Source organism: Grammomys surdaster, unplaced genomic scaffold (assembly GCF_004785775.1).
Source record: "Grammomys surdaster isolate TR1022 unplaced genomic scaffold, NIH_TR_1.0 126048, whole genome shotgun sequence".
Taxonomy (NCBI): Eukaryota; Metazoa; Chordata; class Mammalia; order Rodentia; family Muridae; genus Grammomys; species Grammomys surdaster.
In genome coordinates this window covers 2,003,101-2,016,508 of record NW_021620860.1, presented here as the reverse complement: position 1 = coordinate 2,016,508, position 13,408 = coordinate 2,003,101, and the positions used below count along the sequence as shown (strand labels likewise).

The 13,408-nt window shown below is 51.2% G+C and overlaps 2 protein-coding genes across 2 annotated transcripts in view; one reads left to right on the top strand and one right to left on the bottom strand.

The window, feature by feature from the left end:
- The first annotated feature begins 265 nt into the window (after window positions 1-265).
- Window positions 266-2,986, top strand: Psmb3 (proteasome subunit beta 3). The gene is made up of 3 exons (XM_028755067.1): window positions 266-457; window positions 1,878-1,972; window positions 2,852-2,986. Exons 1-3 carry the CDS (start codon window positions 374-376, stop codon window positions 2,898-2,900), a joined length of 228 nt encoding a protein of 75 aa, XP_028610900.1. The 5' UTR covers window positions 266-373; the 3' UTR covers window positions 2,901-2,986.
- Window positions 2,987-4,619: 1,633 nt separating this feature from the next.
- Pip4k2b (phosphatidylinositol-5-phosphate 4-kinase type 2 beta) overlaps window positions 4,620-13,408 on the bottom strand; it is a 29,362-nt gene continuing 20,573 nt past the window's right edge. Inside the window, exons 6-10 of the mRNA XM_028755062.1 lie at window positions 12,847-12,885; window positions 12,266-12,379; window positions 9,954-10,212; window positions 9,443-9,546; window positions 4,620-8,459 (exon numbers count right to left, since the gene is read on the bottom strand). Coding sequence (XP_028610895.1) covers window positions 8,379-8,459; window positions 9,443-9,546; window positions 9,954-10,212; window positions 12,266-12,379; window positions 12,847-12,885 — 597 coding nt within the window. The 3' untranslated portion in view covers window positions 4,620-8,378. The remainder of the gene's footprint in view (window positions 8,460-9,442; window positions 9,547-9,953; window positions 10,213-12,265; window positions 12,380-12,846; window positions 12,886-13,408) is intronic.

The following is a 13,408-nucleotide window of genomic DNA, read 5'->3' as shown; positions in this document are numbered from 1 at the left end:
GATTGAGTGCAGTCCTGGTAGGACTTTGGATCAGTAAGGAGGTTGAGAAGGCAGAATTCTCAGAAACTAGGAAGGAAGGGAGTTCCAGGAGGAGGAGGAAAGGTCAGAGGGGAGGGTGAACACATATTGCTAGATGCCAGAAGACAGGGAAGGGGCTACACAAAGCTGGCCACAAGGCAAGGACATCTCCCTGCCCCTCCCACGTCAGCCCCCTGCTTGAGTGGGCATATGTGTGGAAGCCAATGCTCTTCAACTCTGAACTCTCTCATCCTGCCACAGGTTTGGTCCCTACTACACAGAGCCTGTCATTGCTGGCCTGGACCCGAAGACCTTTAAGCCCTTCATTTGCTCTCTGGACCTCATTGGCTGTCCCATGGTGACGGACGACTTTGTAGTCAGTGGTACCTGCTCCGAACAGATGTACGGGATGTGTGAGTCTCTCTGGGAGCCCAACATGGTAAGTTATCAACAGCAAGGCTGGCCTCTGTACCCACGCCATAGAGACAAAGGTGTTTGTGCAGCAGGAGGTGGAGAGGAAGGTGTGGCAAGCAAGCAGGCCACGGCTACTGCTCCATTAGAGGGTTCCAGCTGGGCAGGCTGGCAGCGAGAACAGCCTTCTTACCCACCCTGGTCACGTGTTTACTACAGCATCCTACTGGATTTCCAGGTTCCTCCCCCATGACAGGAGCCTGGAGCTTGGTGGTCTGAACTAGAAACATTCCCCCCCTTCCCCCCCACCCCCCACCCCAGACAGGATTTCTCTGTATAGCCCTGGCTGTCCTGGAACTCACTCTGTAGACCAGGCTGGCCTCGAACTCAGAAATCCACCTGTCTCTGCCTCTCAAGTGCTAGGACTAAAAGTGTATACACACCACTGCCAGGCTTTTTTGTTCTTGTTGGTGATTTTCAAGACATGGTTTCTCTATATAACCCTGGCTTTCCTCTAGATCAGGCTGAGCCTCGAACTCAGATCTGCCTGCCTCTGCCTCCCGAGTGCTGAGTAGAAACCCATTCTTGCATAAGTGAGTCAACCTTGCTCCATTTACCTCAGCTGTGAATGGGCACATTGCTCAAACAGGGCACTGAGGAAAGTATGTGAGACCATTACAGCTGCACTTCATGGGGAGGCACTCTTCAGGCTCACGGGAAGCCGGGTACAAAGTGACTTCACGGCCTTAACTGCCATCAACAAGGCAGACATTCGAACGCCTGTGTAGGGGAGGAAAAGGAAAAGCCTGGCCTCAAGCAGGCAGGACAGCCTGTACTGGGGTAGGGTGGGGCCAGAAATGTCCAGTCTGTTGAGAGTGCTGAGGTGGGAGAATGCGTGTGGTAAGATGAGGCTGGAGAAGCAGACGGGGAAGCTTGAAAACCACGCCATGTTTAAATGCTTTCCTTCAGTGGAAGAAACCTGGGAGACCCCAGCTGCAGCTGGTGTGGTGAGCTGGTTCTGATTGGGGACAGGGGGACAGGCAGAGTCAAGGTGGGAAGTCAGGGTGGAGAATTCAGGAGAAGGGGCAGGTTTGAGGGGTGGGCTTGTAAGACTGGGTGGGCTGGGCTTTGAGGTACCTGTGGGATGGTCTTGGGCTGCTGAGAAGTAGCCAGAACCTAGTGGAGATAGATGCTCTTCACTTTACAGAGGGGGTGGAGGCCCTGACACAGTATATGATTATGACACTTACCCAATGTCACAGTTTCAAGTTTGAAGTGTTTTCTTCATCCTGTTTCTTCCCAGGGAAGGAGCTGAGAGGTTCCTATATCAAAGGAACCATCCCTCACTCCAGGCGCAGCAGGGTCTAGAGCAGGGCAGCTAGAGTCCAGAAAATAAGGGTTGAGGCTTCAGAACATGTCCCTGGTCTGAACACTTTACTCTGTGGCAGGATCCAGAGCACCTGTTTGAAACCATTTCCCAGGCCATGCTGAACGCTGTGGACCGGGATGCCGTCTCAGGCATGGGCATTGTTGTCCACATCATGTGAGTATAGGTTGGGGGACTCGGTAAATACTTCACAGACCGTGTCTCCCGTCCTCCGCAGCGCACCGAGGGCCCCACAGGTGTGAGGTCAGAGAGGTGCCACAGGAAGCAGAGCCTGGTGACTGCAGCCAGGTGGCAGGACATTTGCCCGAGCACTGGGGAGGCTCAGGCAGAAGGTTTTGAATTCAAGATTAGTTTGAGGAAGAGAGGGGCAGAAGGCAGGAGTGAGCAGACAGTAGGCCTACAACAGCAGTTAATGCTAAGGTAGGCAGCTGGGTGTGGCCCAGACTCTCCAGGCCTCAGGTGACACTCTGACCAAGTCTCCTCACTGTGGACATTCTTTCCTTCCCTAACAGTGTCCCCAAAGTTCAGGGGTGATCATGGACAGCAACTTCCTGCAGACCCAGTGGCTTGGGGCTCCCCATCCTCCCTACACCCTCTAGTCTGCAGCCCAGAACTGTGTGGGGCTCACATCAGGCTCTAGCCAGACCTGAGGTGCATAGTACACGCTCCCTGTTTGAGGCTGTCACCAGGACCCTAACAGATTGGAACAGTGTCTTCTCCTTTTCTCATGCTGCTGCTTACTGACCATGAGAAGCAGAATCAAGCCACCCAAGGTTTTCGCATCCTCTGCAGGGAGACCGGGCACTGTGGAAGCCCTTGCTCTGTAGGCCTGGGGGTCTCCACTCCTTGGAGCGTAGCTCAGTTTACCCTAACCATCTTCAGCAAAGCTCACTGCCTTGCCTATCCTGCCCTCATGAGTCTGTGAGCAGCAGACAGCTAGGTCGCCAGGCAGCCTTTCCCGGTCTTACAGCTGAGGGTCAGAGGAGACACAGGCAGGAGGGACAGTACACATGACTGTGATTTCTCTCTTGACAGTGAGAAAGACAAGATCACTACCAGAACGCTGAAGGCCCGGATGGACTAACCTGTGCTCTAGATGGACTAACCTGTGCTCTGGTCCCATCTCCCTTTTGTTGTTTTTCTTTTTAATAAAATTGCCTTTCTTTCATGCCTGCCTGCCTTTGTTTCTACAGCTTTGTCCCCATCAAGGAGAGTCCGGTACAGAGTGACTTTATCTTAATCGTCTTCGGTTTCCCTTTTTTGGTGCAGGGAATTGAACTTGGGCCCTCAGACATACTAAGCATATATTCTGCTACTGAGTTACACCCCAACCCTGTTTCCTTTTGGATTTGCCCTTGCATCATTGGCACACCTGGGGCCCCTCCTAGTCACCAGTGGATGCCTGCGCTGTGCTGGGCTGTACAGAGCGTGCCTTACATATTATAGAACTCAGTCATTGTGAGCCAAGGCAGTTCACTGCATGCACGCATGTGCGCGCGTGTGTGCACACACACACACACACACACATACACACGTCTAAATCTGATTGCTACAGGGTGGGGCGAGGATATAAGCCCATGTTCCATTTGTCCCCAACCCTGGGTCCCGCTCATTCAGCTCGGTTGGCAGTCTTCCACCATGCTTCCAGTGCTTCAGTGGATTTGGTCAAGGACCCATGAGTGGTAGGTCAGTGTTTAACTTTATCTTCAGTTCATCACTTTGGCAAGGAGGGGTGGGCGTGGTCTCCTCTAAGATGATTTCACTGACCACCTAGAGCACTGTCTGGCACGCTCGTAACCTACAGGAGATTCAGGCTCCAGTATACGATGTTTGCATGGTACCGGGGTAGCCTCTGAATGATCTCAGGGCTCAAACTCATTCCTATTTAAAATAGTTTTCTGTGGTGCTGGGAGAATCAAACCCAAGGCTTTCCAGTGTAAAGCAGGATTTTATCTAACCACAGCCCAGGCCTTCTGAGCTCCAGGGACCTTTTTACCTATTCTCTGCAAACTGGGATTTTAGATCCATACAACCCTGGTGGGGTTTGTCTTTTAAAAAAAAAACAAAACAAAACAAAAAAACTTTATGAATCAGAAGGTCTGAAATGAGCTAAGTTTTGTTTCTGAATCTCAGCTGCCACTGACACAGCTGGTTCAGGTCCACACTGAGAGCTACTAAAAAAAAAATTTATTTTAAAGGTTTATGTATGAGTACTCTTTAATCTGCATGTACACCTGCGTGCCAGAAGAGGGCATCAGATCCCAGTACAGATGGTTGTGAGCCACCATGTGGTTGCTGGGAATTGAACTCAGGAGCTCTGGAAGAGCAGCTCTTATCGTCCCTACCCCACCCCTGCCTCTGTGTGTGTGTGTGTGTGTGTGTGTGTGTGTGTCCTGGAAATCGAGCCCAGGAGCCTGCCCATGCTAGGTAAGTGCTGTACACTGAGACACACCCTCCAGCCCAAGTACTGGACTTTAAGGTACAAGTATATAACAAATGGGAAGCTAAAGGCTCACAGGGATGCACGCTGCACTCGAAGACACACAGGCAGCTGGGATACATGGCTCCTAGCCACTGTCTATCCACAGCTGAAGGGAGGGGCAGCGGTACCTGGTAATATTATCTAATGGGCAGGCTGCCCAGTGCTGTGAGCTTAGTATTGCTCATCAATTGCATCTCAGAGCGGGCTGTTGCCACACTGCCTCTCCAAACCATACACTGACTTTGCCTCTAAAACTGGGACAAAGATGTTCTAATTCTGAAGGAGGGTGGGCTGCATCTCAAAGGACTCACATACCAGATGTACAACAAAGCTTTTTGAGTTTTATTTTGTCCTCCATTTGGAGATTCTTTTTTAACACGCATGCATTTTAAAACAGTAACAGAGGCTCGAACTGTTCAGAGCAGACATTAGACAAGCACAGGGGTGAAAATTCCTATTTTAAAAAAATGGAACTTGCAGCCAGAAATGGACAAGTCACATGTGGTGGGTAGTACTTTAATCCTGCGGTCCCAAAGATGACTCTAGATTTCATTCACATTTTGTGTGTGCAATGCTCGGACCCGCTGCTGAGATGTGCTAAGCAGATGGTCCCCCTAAACGTATGGGTTCCCACCTCACAACGTGGCTATGGGCAAGGGGTGGGCTCTTCTGGTGTCTCCTCAGCCTCCTTCCTGGTGACTCAACCTGAAGGACAGCTGAGTCTCATTTCCCCTTGGCGACACTCTTCCTAGGTGGCACGTTTCAGAGCACTGGGACCACGGCTGGCAGATTTTGGGTAGCTGTCTAAATGTGTTTCCCTCTGAGATCCCCCTACCCCACCAGCCATTACTGCTGATGAGATCTCTAAACTTGGAAAATCTCAAGGCCAGAGCTCTGAGGGCTGTCTCAGTACACTGTCCTTTCTGCCCAAAACACTCGAATAGGTCAAGCACTAGAAACAGCTAATGGTTTTTCCCTCTCAACCTGAATTGTTAAAAAGACAACTGGGGGGGTGGGGGTGAGGGGTGGGGACTGGCTACTGACACAGTCCTGGGTCTTTGGCCCACGTCCCCAGAGAGGCCTGGCACACTGTGAGGAGGGAAGGTCTTGACAGGAGTCCAGCTCTCCTCAACTGAGCACTGCTAGGGGACCTGTCAGGCCTAAAGCCCAGGACTGAGAAAAGTGACTGGGAGAAGGGGGAAAGGGGGAGGAAGAGCTGCCTGTTTGGGGGGGGAAGGGGCTATAGTGCCACTGAGAACAGCCTGGGAGCCACTCATGGCGCCAGCCACAGACCAGTAAACCCCTGAGCTAGATGAGGAGAGATTTAGCACTGCAGCGAAACTGAAATGTACTCCTAGCGCTGCCCTGCAAGGCCCCGACGGGGACGGCCTTAGACTGGGAACACGGCCTGAGCCCATTGCTTGGTGTCGGAGTTTTCATAGTACCCCTTGCGTCAGCTGGATGTGAGACATACTTTCTCAGCTCCACAATTTCCACAGGAGGGATGGGGACTGGCTGCTACATAGTAGGTGGCAGGGTGAGGGACCAGGAATGCAATCCCTCTCCCCACCCCCGCATCGAGACTTCACCCAGTTGTCTGGGACTCTATTCTTAAATGTCTATTTCTGGAAGACCCAACATGATTCTGGGTGCCATAAGACAGTCTGGCTGTTCTTCATGGCCCTGAGGAGTCAAGTTAAGTGTCTTGTCTTCCCCTTGACACCTGCTGCCCAGAGAGTGACTGGTGGGTCTCAGGAAAAGATAAATGGGGGGAGGGTGTAATCACTTGGAGATTGAAGCCAAAAAGCACATCTTTGTCACAAAGAGAAAGAAAACTTGTATGAAACAAAGATAAATAGCTTTTAAACATATGAATGCCAAAGGAATCAGAGAGTCAAGCTCCAGGTTTTTGAAGATGGAGCAGAGAATGACCTTTAAAAAAAAAAAAAAACCAACCTAAAATCCATCAAACCACATCTCAAATATTTTGACCTACTCAACAATACTGTCAGGAAAACAAAGAGATTGAAACAGAAAGTTACCTCTCAAAATTGTAAACAATATACAACAAAATGAAATGAAACCACGCCCACAAAACCCACCATTAATGCAGTTAGCCGGCTGGCAGTTGCTCTGCTAGGACTGTAGGCTTTGCAAACACAACAGAATCAGCTTCCAAGCCTGGGGAAGATCCAGATGTTTTCACTCTTGATTGTGAGGTGGGAAATCAAGTCCCGACATTATTCCTACGTAACCCCTCTCCTACACTAAAATCACTTCTCCATGAACCACGTGGTTCCCAGTCCTTCCCAAGAGCGTGGTTCTGCTCCCCAGAACCTTATCTGTTCTCTTCCTGGGAAGGAGTAGGCCCCCATCTGCCTCACCCAATTGGCAGCCCAAGAGAAGCCCAAGACTGACTGACATGTTGCTTCCTTTCTTAGTTCAGTGCTGGGTAGAGAGGACACAGAACACGGCACAGCGGCTCCAGCTCCCCAAACTGAGCTCGGTCAGTTTGGGAGGCAGGCGTCGGAAATCATCTGTTCACCCAAGACAGTTCCACAAACCAGCTTCACATCTTTGGGGTTATCTACAAAATTTCCATCTCATCCTAAATTCCTGATTCCTTCTGAGGGGGTTGGGAAGAGGCAGGGAGTGTCCCTCTCCCAAGGGCAGGCCAACAAGGCCATTTTTCTTCCTAGCAACCACTTGCTCTGGTGGCATCAGAATGACTTGTGTAGCTCCCTTCCGAGGCCCTGGGCTGGAATCCTGAAGGAGGCTGCAGGATGTCACTCTTTCCAAGGAGGACCGCAGGTACATCCCAAGTTCAGAAAGAGTGCCGGTAACAAGGAAAATCAGTCAGCCCTGAGGCTGGGGGATGGGCAAAGCCCCATGTCAGGCCTCCAAATAGGCTTTCCTGGGTCACTTCCTCAGGTGACTCAGGCAACCTCAGGTGGAGCACCTTGCTGGCTAAAAGCTGTCCAGGTGAGAAGTCACAGGCACAGGAGCCAGACACCTGCATGGTAGGTCGGGGCTTGGAGTGGCATCTCTGCAGTGAGCTCTGCATCGACCGACCATATGCCAGTTACAGGTGACTGCACCCAGAGGTCAGTAGTTAAGATATGCATGGTGCACACGACCCCGGTTAATATATATTAGTTTCTGGGATTTTCCCAAAGGGTAACAGCCATCGAAACACAGGGGTCCCAATAAATGCAAAGATGCTTTGTAGTTCCCCTTGAGCCAGTGGGAGGCAGGCTTGAGGGACATAAGAATTCCACTCAGAGGTGCAGGTAGCTTGGGCGGTGATCTCTGGGTTCTTTGAGAACCGGCTGTCTGAGGGCCCAGCTGCTTTCTGGTCACTCACCATCTCATGAAGACAAACCTGTTCCCCTCTGAGGCCTCTGACTCGGGTCCAAGACGTCAGGGTCAACCTGCAATGTTCTTCCGAGAGGACGGGATGGAGGAGCCTAGGTAACGTTTCACTTGGATCCGAGGTGGAAACATGGAGGGAATTATGCACAATACTCCAGGAAATAAAGAGTCCATCTAGGTGAGATCAAAACGTGGCTGACTGAGGTGTCTGACTTCTCATGGTGTCAGAGCAACTGCTGTTCTCGGCTCTTGTGCTGGCCTTAACTGAAGGGAACTGAGATCCTGACAGGAAGGGGGGGGGGTCCCCTAGGGTGATGACATACAGCATTATAAAGAGTGATCCTAGAGCAATGAATTTAAGAAACAAACCCAAATCAATCCACAAAGTCAACTCCAGCCCCCAGGTATCATAAAAGGTTACAGAGATGCTGAAGAGGAAACCCTGTTTTAACCAGGGACAGAAGGGGAGTATCCAAGGTGCTAGGGGGGAGTGAGGCTGCATCCTGTGAGCATGTGTGCACGCAAACAGCACGTCCCCTTCTTCCTTTCTAGAGCTGCTTTGTGTCACAGGCTGCAGTCCCTTTCCTAAAGCCCTCATGACCCCCCACTGTGCTCCCCACCCTCCCTTCCAGCCCAAATATACCCTTTCCCTCTCCCGATCCCCGACCCCTTGTCCAGCAGTCTGGCTCTGGCAGAAGGTAGAGGCGACTACGTCAGGATGTTGGACATGAACTCATTGAAGCGTTTCGAGTACTGCTCAGGGTTCACAGTGGAGATCTCAGCCCCTGCCTGGAACATACAAAATATGGACTGGGGTCAGATGCTCAAGCCTAACCAGAAGCGCAGGAGGTGACAGCTGAGAGGCATGGAATCTGCTGGAGCCTTTCTATTTACTTGTTTTTTAAAAATAAAAACAAACAAGCAAACAAATAAAACCACTTAATATTATACCACGGGTTCTCAACCTTCCTAAAAGATGCAACCTTTAAATACAGTTCCTCATGTTGTGCTGACCTACGTTTGTTGCTACTTCCTAACTGTGATTTTGCTACTGTTATGAATCGTAATGTAACTATCTGATACACAGATATACAACCCCGTGAAAGAGTCTTTTGACCCCCAAAGGGGTTGAGAACCACTGTCTTAAAAAACGGTTTTGGGTGTGACCCATGCTGCCCTTGAATTTATATAGTCTTCTTGCCTCAGTTTCCCAAGCACTGGTGTGTCATCAGGCAATGAGCCTGTCATTCAGCACCAAGGATCACCAGGCTGGGCAGGCCACCTACGTCACATCAGAGCTCTCTGGGGATCTCCTCTGAGTGATACATCCACTGAAGAAGTAGAAAGGCAACACGGAGGTGGCACAAAGGCCCTGGCTTCTGTGGGGGGCACTGTGTGGAGAGCCTGGCCTGCGGGGAGCACTGTGCACATGTAAACAAAGCTATTCTTGGCTATCCCACAAGATGCACAGCACGCCCCAGCCCCCAGGGAAAGCGACTGGCAGCTCGGGCCCAAAGGCCAGACAACTCCTGGGAAAAATAAGTTGCGTTTATTACCTGGCCAGGCTGGGCAGAGGTGGAAAAGCAGGTGGCAGAAGGGAAGGCAGGTATGTGTGTGTTGTGTGTGTGTGTGTTGTGTGTGTGTGTGTGTGTGTGTGTGTGTGTGTGTGTGTTGCTCTCCTACTCTCCTGGGAAGAAGGGGACGGGTATATTCCCAGAGCTGGGGTACAGACATACTGCACTGGGCTGGACCTGAGGAGACTGGGAACTCACCCCATGCTTCACTGTTTTGGCTGCATGTGCAGCTTTCTTCTTAGCGTCATATGGTGTAAGGATGTCAATGATGGCCATGAAATAGACCTCCTTCTTAGGGGCACCTGTAGGGAGAAAGACAAAACATGTCTGGGACACGCTCATACCTCCTGGGTCCCAGGTTCAGAATTTCTCTGTCATTTCGGAGTCGGGGTGGAGAGAACACCTTACAGTCCTGTCTCCTTCAACGTTCACCCACTCCGCAGGACCAAAGCAGCAAATCGAAAAGGTCTGTCCTTCCCATGAGCTGTGCCATGTCACCCAAGACAGCCAGAGAAGTGACACAGGACCCGAGAGAAGGAACCTCAGGTTCCAGTCCTCAGGGTGGCCTTAGGTGTAGTCCTTCAGGTGGTAAATAGAAGCCTTGAGGCTGGAGGTGGTAAGTCACCAGTAGAAGGAAGGTGGGGACGCAGACACCCCAGATTCCACCAGTGAGCAGAAGCATTCGGGGCTGGCTGGGCAGGGCTCTTACTTTCATGGCTTTTCATGGCATAGACGTCCACGGAGGGGTCGAACTCTCCCGGGCCAAAGAACCGGGGGAAGCTCAGGAGGTTGCCAGGGCTGTCTGGAGGCGTGCCATAGGAGCAGAGCAGGCTGCCGCCCACCCCGTCATTCTCGCATTCCTCCTCCTCCGCTCGCTCTTCCACCTCCATCTCTTCCTGCTCTGCCCGGTCTACGTCATGGATGCCCACCAGGAGACTGTAGTCCATGATCTTCAGCTGGGCCAAGAACTGGGAAGGTGAGAACAGACAGGTGAACATTTATATGGGATGTCCCCGTGGCATCTGCAAAGAAGGAAGGCAACCCTGTCAACTCCTCTCCATACAGGCTTTAAAAATGCAATGGGAGGAGCTGGAGAGATGGCTCAGCGGTTAAGAGCACTGACTGCTCTTCCAGAGGTCCTGAGTTCAATTCCCAGCAACCACATGCTGACTCACAGCCATCTGTAATGAGATCTGATGCCCTCTTCTGGCCTTCAAGCATACATGCAGGCAGAAAGCTGTATACATCATACATAAATCTTAAGACAGATGCAATGGGAGTAGTCTCCACCATGAGAGCGACGTCTGCTGCCCGCAGGTGACAGGACTCTCTGAGGACAGGCAGGGCACTGGCTACAGGATGAGCCAGACAGGCATGGGCTGTAGGGTAAAGATCAAAGTGCCCGCTGTCTGAGGGAGGAGTGACACAAGGCGTGCCGCACCGCACCGTGAAAGATGGGAGAGGAGACTGGCGCCACATAGCCGTTCCTCTCAAATCACGACTCCCAACTGCTTCTGGGTCCGAAGCCGACAGAGCAGGCTGGGCTTAAGGCTTTTTTTTTTTTTTTAAAGCTGAGTGTGATCATGCACAAGTTTAACCCCAGCACTTGGGAGGCAGAGGCAGGCGGATTTCTGAGTTCAAGGCCAGCCTGATCTACAGAGTGAGTTGTAGGACAGCCAGGGATACGAAGAAATCCTGTCCCAACTCCCCCACACCCCCCTCAAAAAGAGAGAAAAAGAGAGAGAGAAAGAGAGAGAGAGAGAGAGAGAGAGAGAGAGAGAGAGTCTCAAAACAAAAAAGATTTTTAAAAATGTATTTAATAGCCAGGCAGTAGTGGCACACACCTTTAATCCCAGCACTTGGGAGGCAGAGGCAGGTGGATTTCTGAGTTCGAGGCCAGCCTGGACTACAGAGTGAATTCCAGGACAGCCAGGGCTATACAGAGAAACCCTGTCTCGAAAAACAAAAACAAAACAAAAAAAAAAAGTATTTAATACACGACACTGAACTGGAGAGATGGCTCAGTGGTTAGGAGCACTGAATACTCTTTCAAGAGGATCTGGGTTCAGTTCCCAGCACCCACATCAGGCAGCTCACAACTACTGTAACTCCAGCACCAGGAGTTCAAATATCCTCCTCTGGTTTCTACAGACACCTGCACAAACTCGGGTACACACACACACAAACACACACAAACACACACACACACACACACACACACACACACACACTAAAACAAAAAGGCAGCCCCAGCCCACCACTCCTTGCTGAAGATCAAAAGAAGCCATGTTGGGCAGTGAAGAATCCTGACCCTCCCTGGGGAGGCAGGGAGTCAGAGCCAGGGAACAGCTGGTTGGAGGACCTCAGCAGCTGGTTTCCAGTCGCTAATGCTCCACGCCCTTCCACTGTGGGAGCTCTGTGTGTGAAATGGTCTAGTACAGACACAGGGAGAAAGCAGTCCACACTGGGTTACAAATGCCCCACCTGTAAAATGATGCTTGTGGAGGTTTCAATGAGAATGAACTGCCCCCATGGGTTCATATATTCCCATACTCGGTTCCCAGCTGGTGGAACTGTTTGCGAAGGGTTAGGAGGCGTGGCCTTGTTGGAGGAGGTGTGGCTTTGTTGGAGGAGGTGTGTGGCTGAGGTGGGCTTTGAGGTTTCAGGAGACTGGGCTATTCCCATCCTACACTCTGCCTCCCGCCTGTAGGCAAATGTGAACTCTCAGCTGTTCCTGTCACCATGCCTTTACTCCGCCATCACAGGACTCTAAACCTCTGGAAACAGAAGCCCAATTACACGCTTTCTTTTCTCAGTTGCCTTGATCATGGTGCTTTGTCATAGCCACAGGAAAGTAACTAAGACAGTGTGACCCCAGGAATGCCCATCCGTACAGGTGTTAGCCGAGGCTCACGCGGACACGGCCTTTCACCACACTTCTGGGAACAGTGAGTTCTGTTCTCTCAAGGTTAAAGAGGCTTCTGGTCCGCAAACAAGGTGAAGACAAAGGTTAGAGGGTACCTCAACGTCCCGCTTCAGTTTTTCCAGGAAGTTCTTTTTACTCTCTTCTCCCACGTGCAGCTTCTGCCCTTCGTTGAGGAAGTCATTATCTTTGAATGTTGGCAAGTCCTTAGCCTGGAAGAGCAACAGCAGGGTCAGGTTAGGCAGCTTAACTCACTCAGCCAGAAAGAACGGCTGGTCGGCTGGGAGCAGTGTGCAGAGAGGAGAGAGGTCTTTAACATGGATGCACAGAAGCAGAGAGACAAGTGAGAGGCAGGCAATGACAGCAATCGTGGTGTGTATCAGAACTGAGGACAGACCAGGGGAGCCCCTCCTGCTGAGCCTGGGCAGAGCAGAGGGAATTACTGACTGCTCAGACTGGACTACAGCATAGACACCCTCTCCATCCCAGCAGAACCACAAAGAACCCAGCAAAGGCAGAAGTCAGGGATGAGTGTGCCAAGGGCAGGCAGGTGCTTGATGACACAGAACCTTTCATGGTGACAGACTACATGTTTGGGAGCTGGGCTCCGGGTGTCATAGAGGGGACATGATAGATGGCCAACAGAAGGTGTCACCGGGCAAGTGACCCTTTCACATACCTTTTCCTTGTCACTGGCTTCTCTGGCAACAGTGGAACCCTGGAGGGACAAGAGCCACCAGAAGTCACACTGAGGCGAACTTCCTTTTGCAGATACACATGTGTGTAACATATGTGTACATGTGCATAGGGGTCAGAGGCTGAGAGCAGGTATCTTCCTCTGTCTTTTTTTTTTTTTAATGGCTTTTTGACACACAGAGTTTCCCTATGTAGCCCTGGCTGGCCTGGAACTCACTATGTAGACTAGGCTAGCCTCCAACTCACAGGGATCTGGCTGCCTCTACCTCCCAAGTGCTGGGATCTCACCCCCCACCTTTCTCTGTGTGTGTGTGTGTGTATGTGTGTGTGTGTGTGTGTGTATGTATGTGTGTGTGTGTGTGTGTGTGTGTGTATGTGACTGGCCAACAAGTCCACGTGACCTTCATGGTTTTTCTTCCCAAGTACTGGAAATAGAAGTGAACAACCAATGCTTGGCTGTCTTCTTGTGTGCTGCGGCCTACACTTGGATTTCACAGTGGGTGCTTTACCTGCTGAGCCATCGCCCTAGCTCCCGAGGCAAACTC

What these genes read in the sequence shown, in the direction of transcription:
- Psmb3 (XM_028755067.1), top strand. Translation starts at nt 374, where the DNA reads ATGGTGACGGACGACTTTGTAGTCAGTGGTACCTGCTCCGAACAGATG. An exon ending in CTCTCTGGGAGCCCAACATG is followed by an intron (nt 458 to 1,877) that starts GTAAGTTATCAA and finishes ACTCTGTGGCAG; the next exon opens with GATCCAGAGCACCTGTTTGA. An exon ending in GGCATTGTTGTCCACATCAT is followed by an intron (nt 1,973 to 2,851) that starts GTGAGTATAGGT and finishes CTCTCTTGACAG; the next exon opens with TGAGAAAGACAAGATCACTA.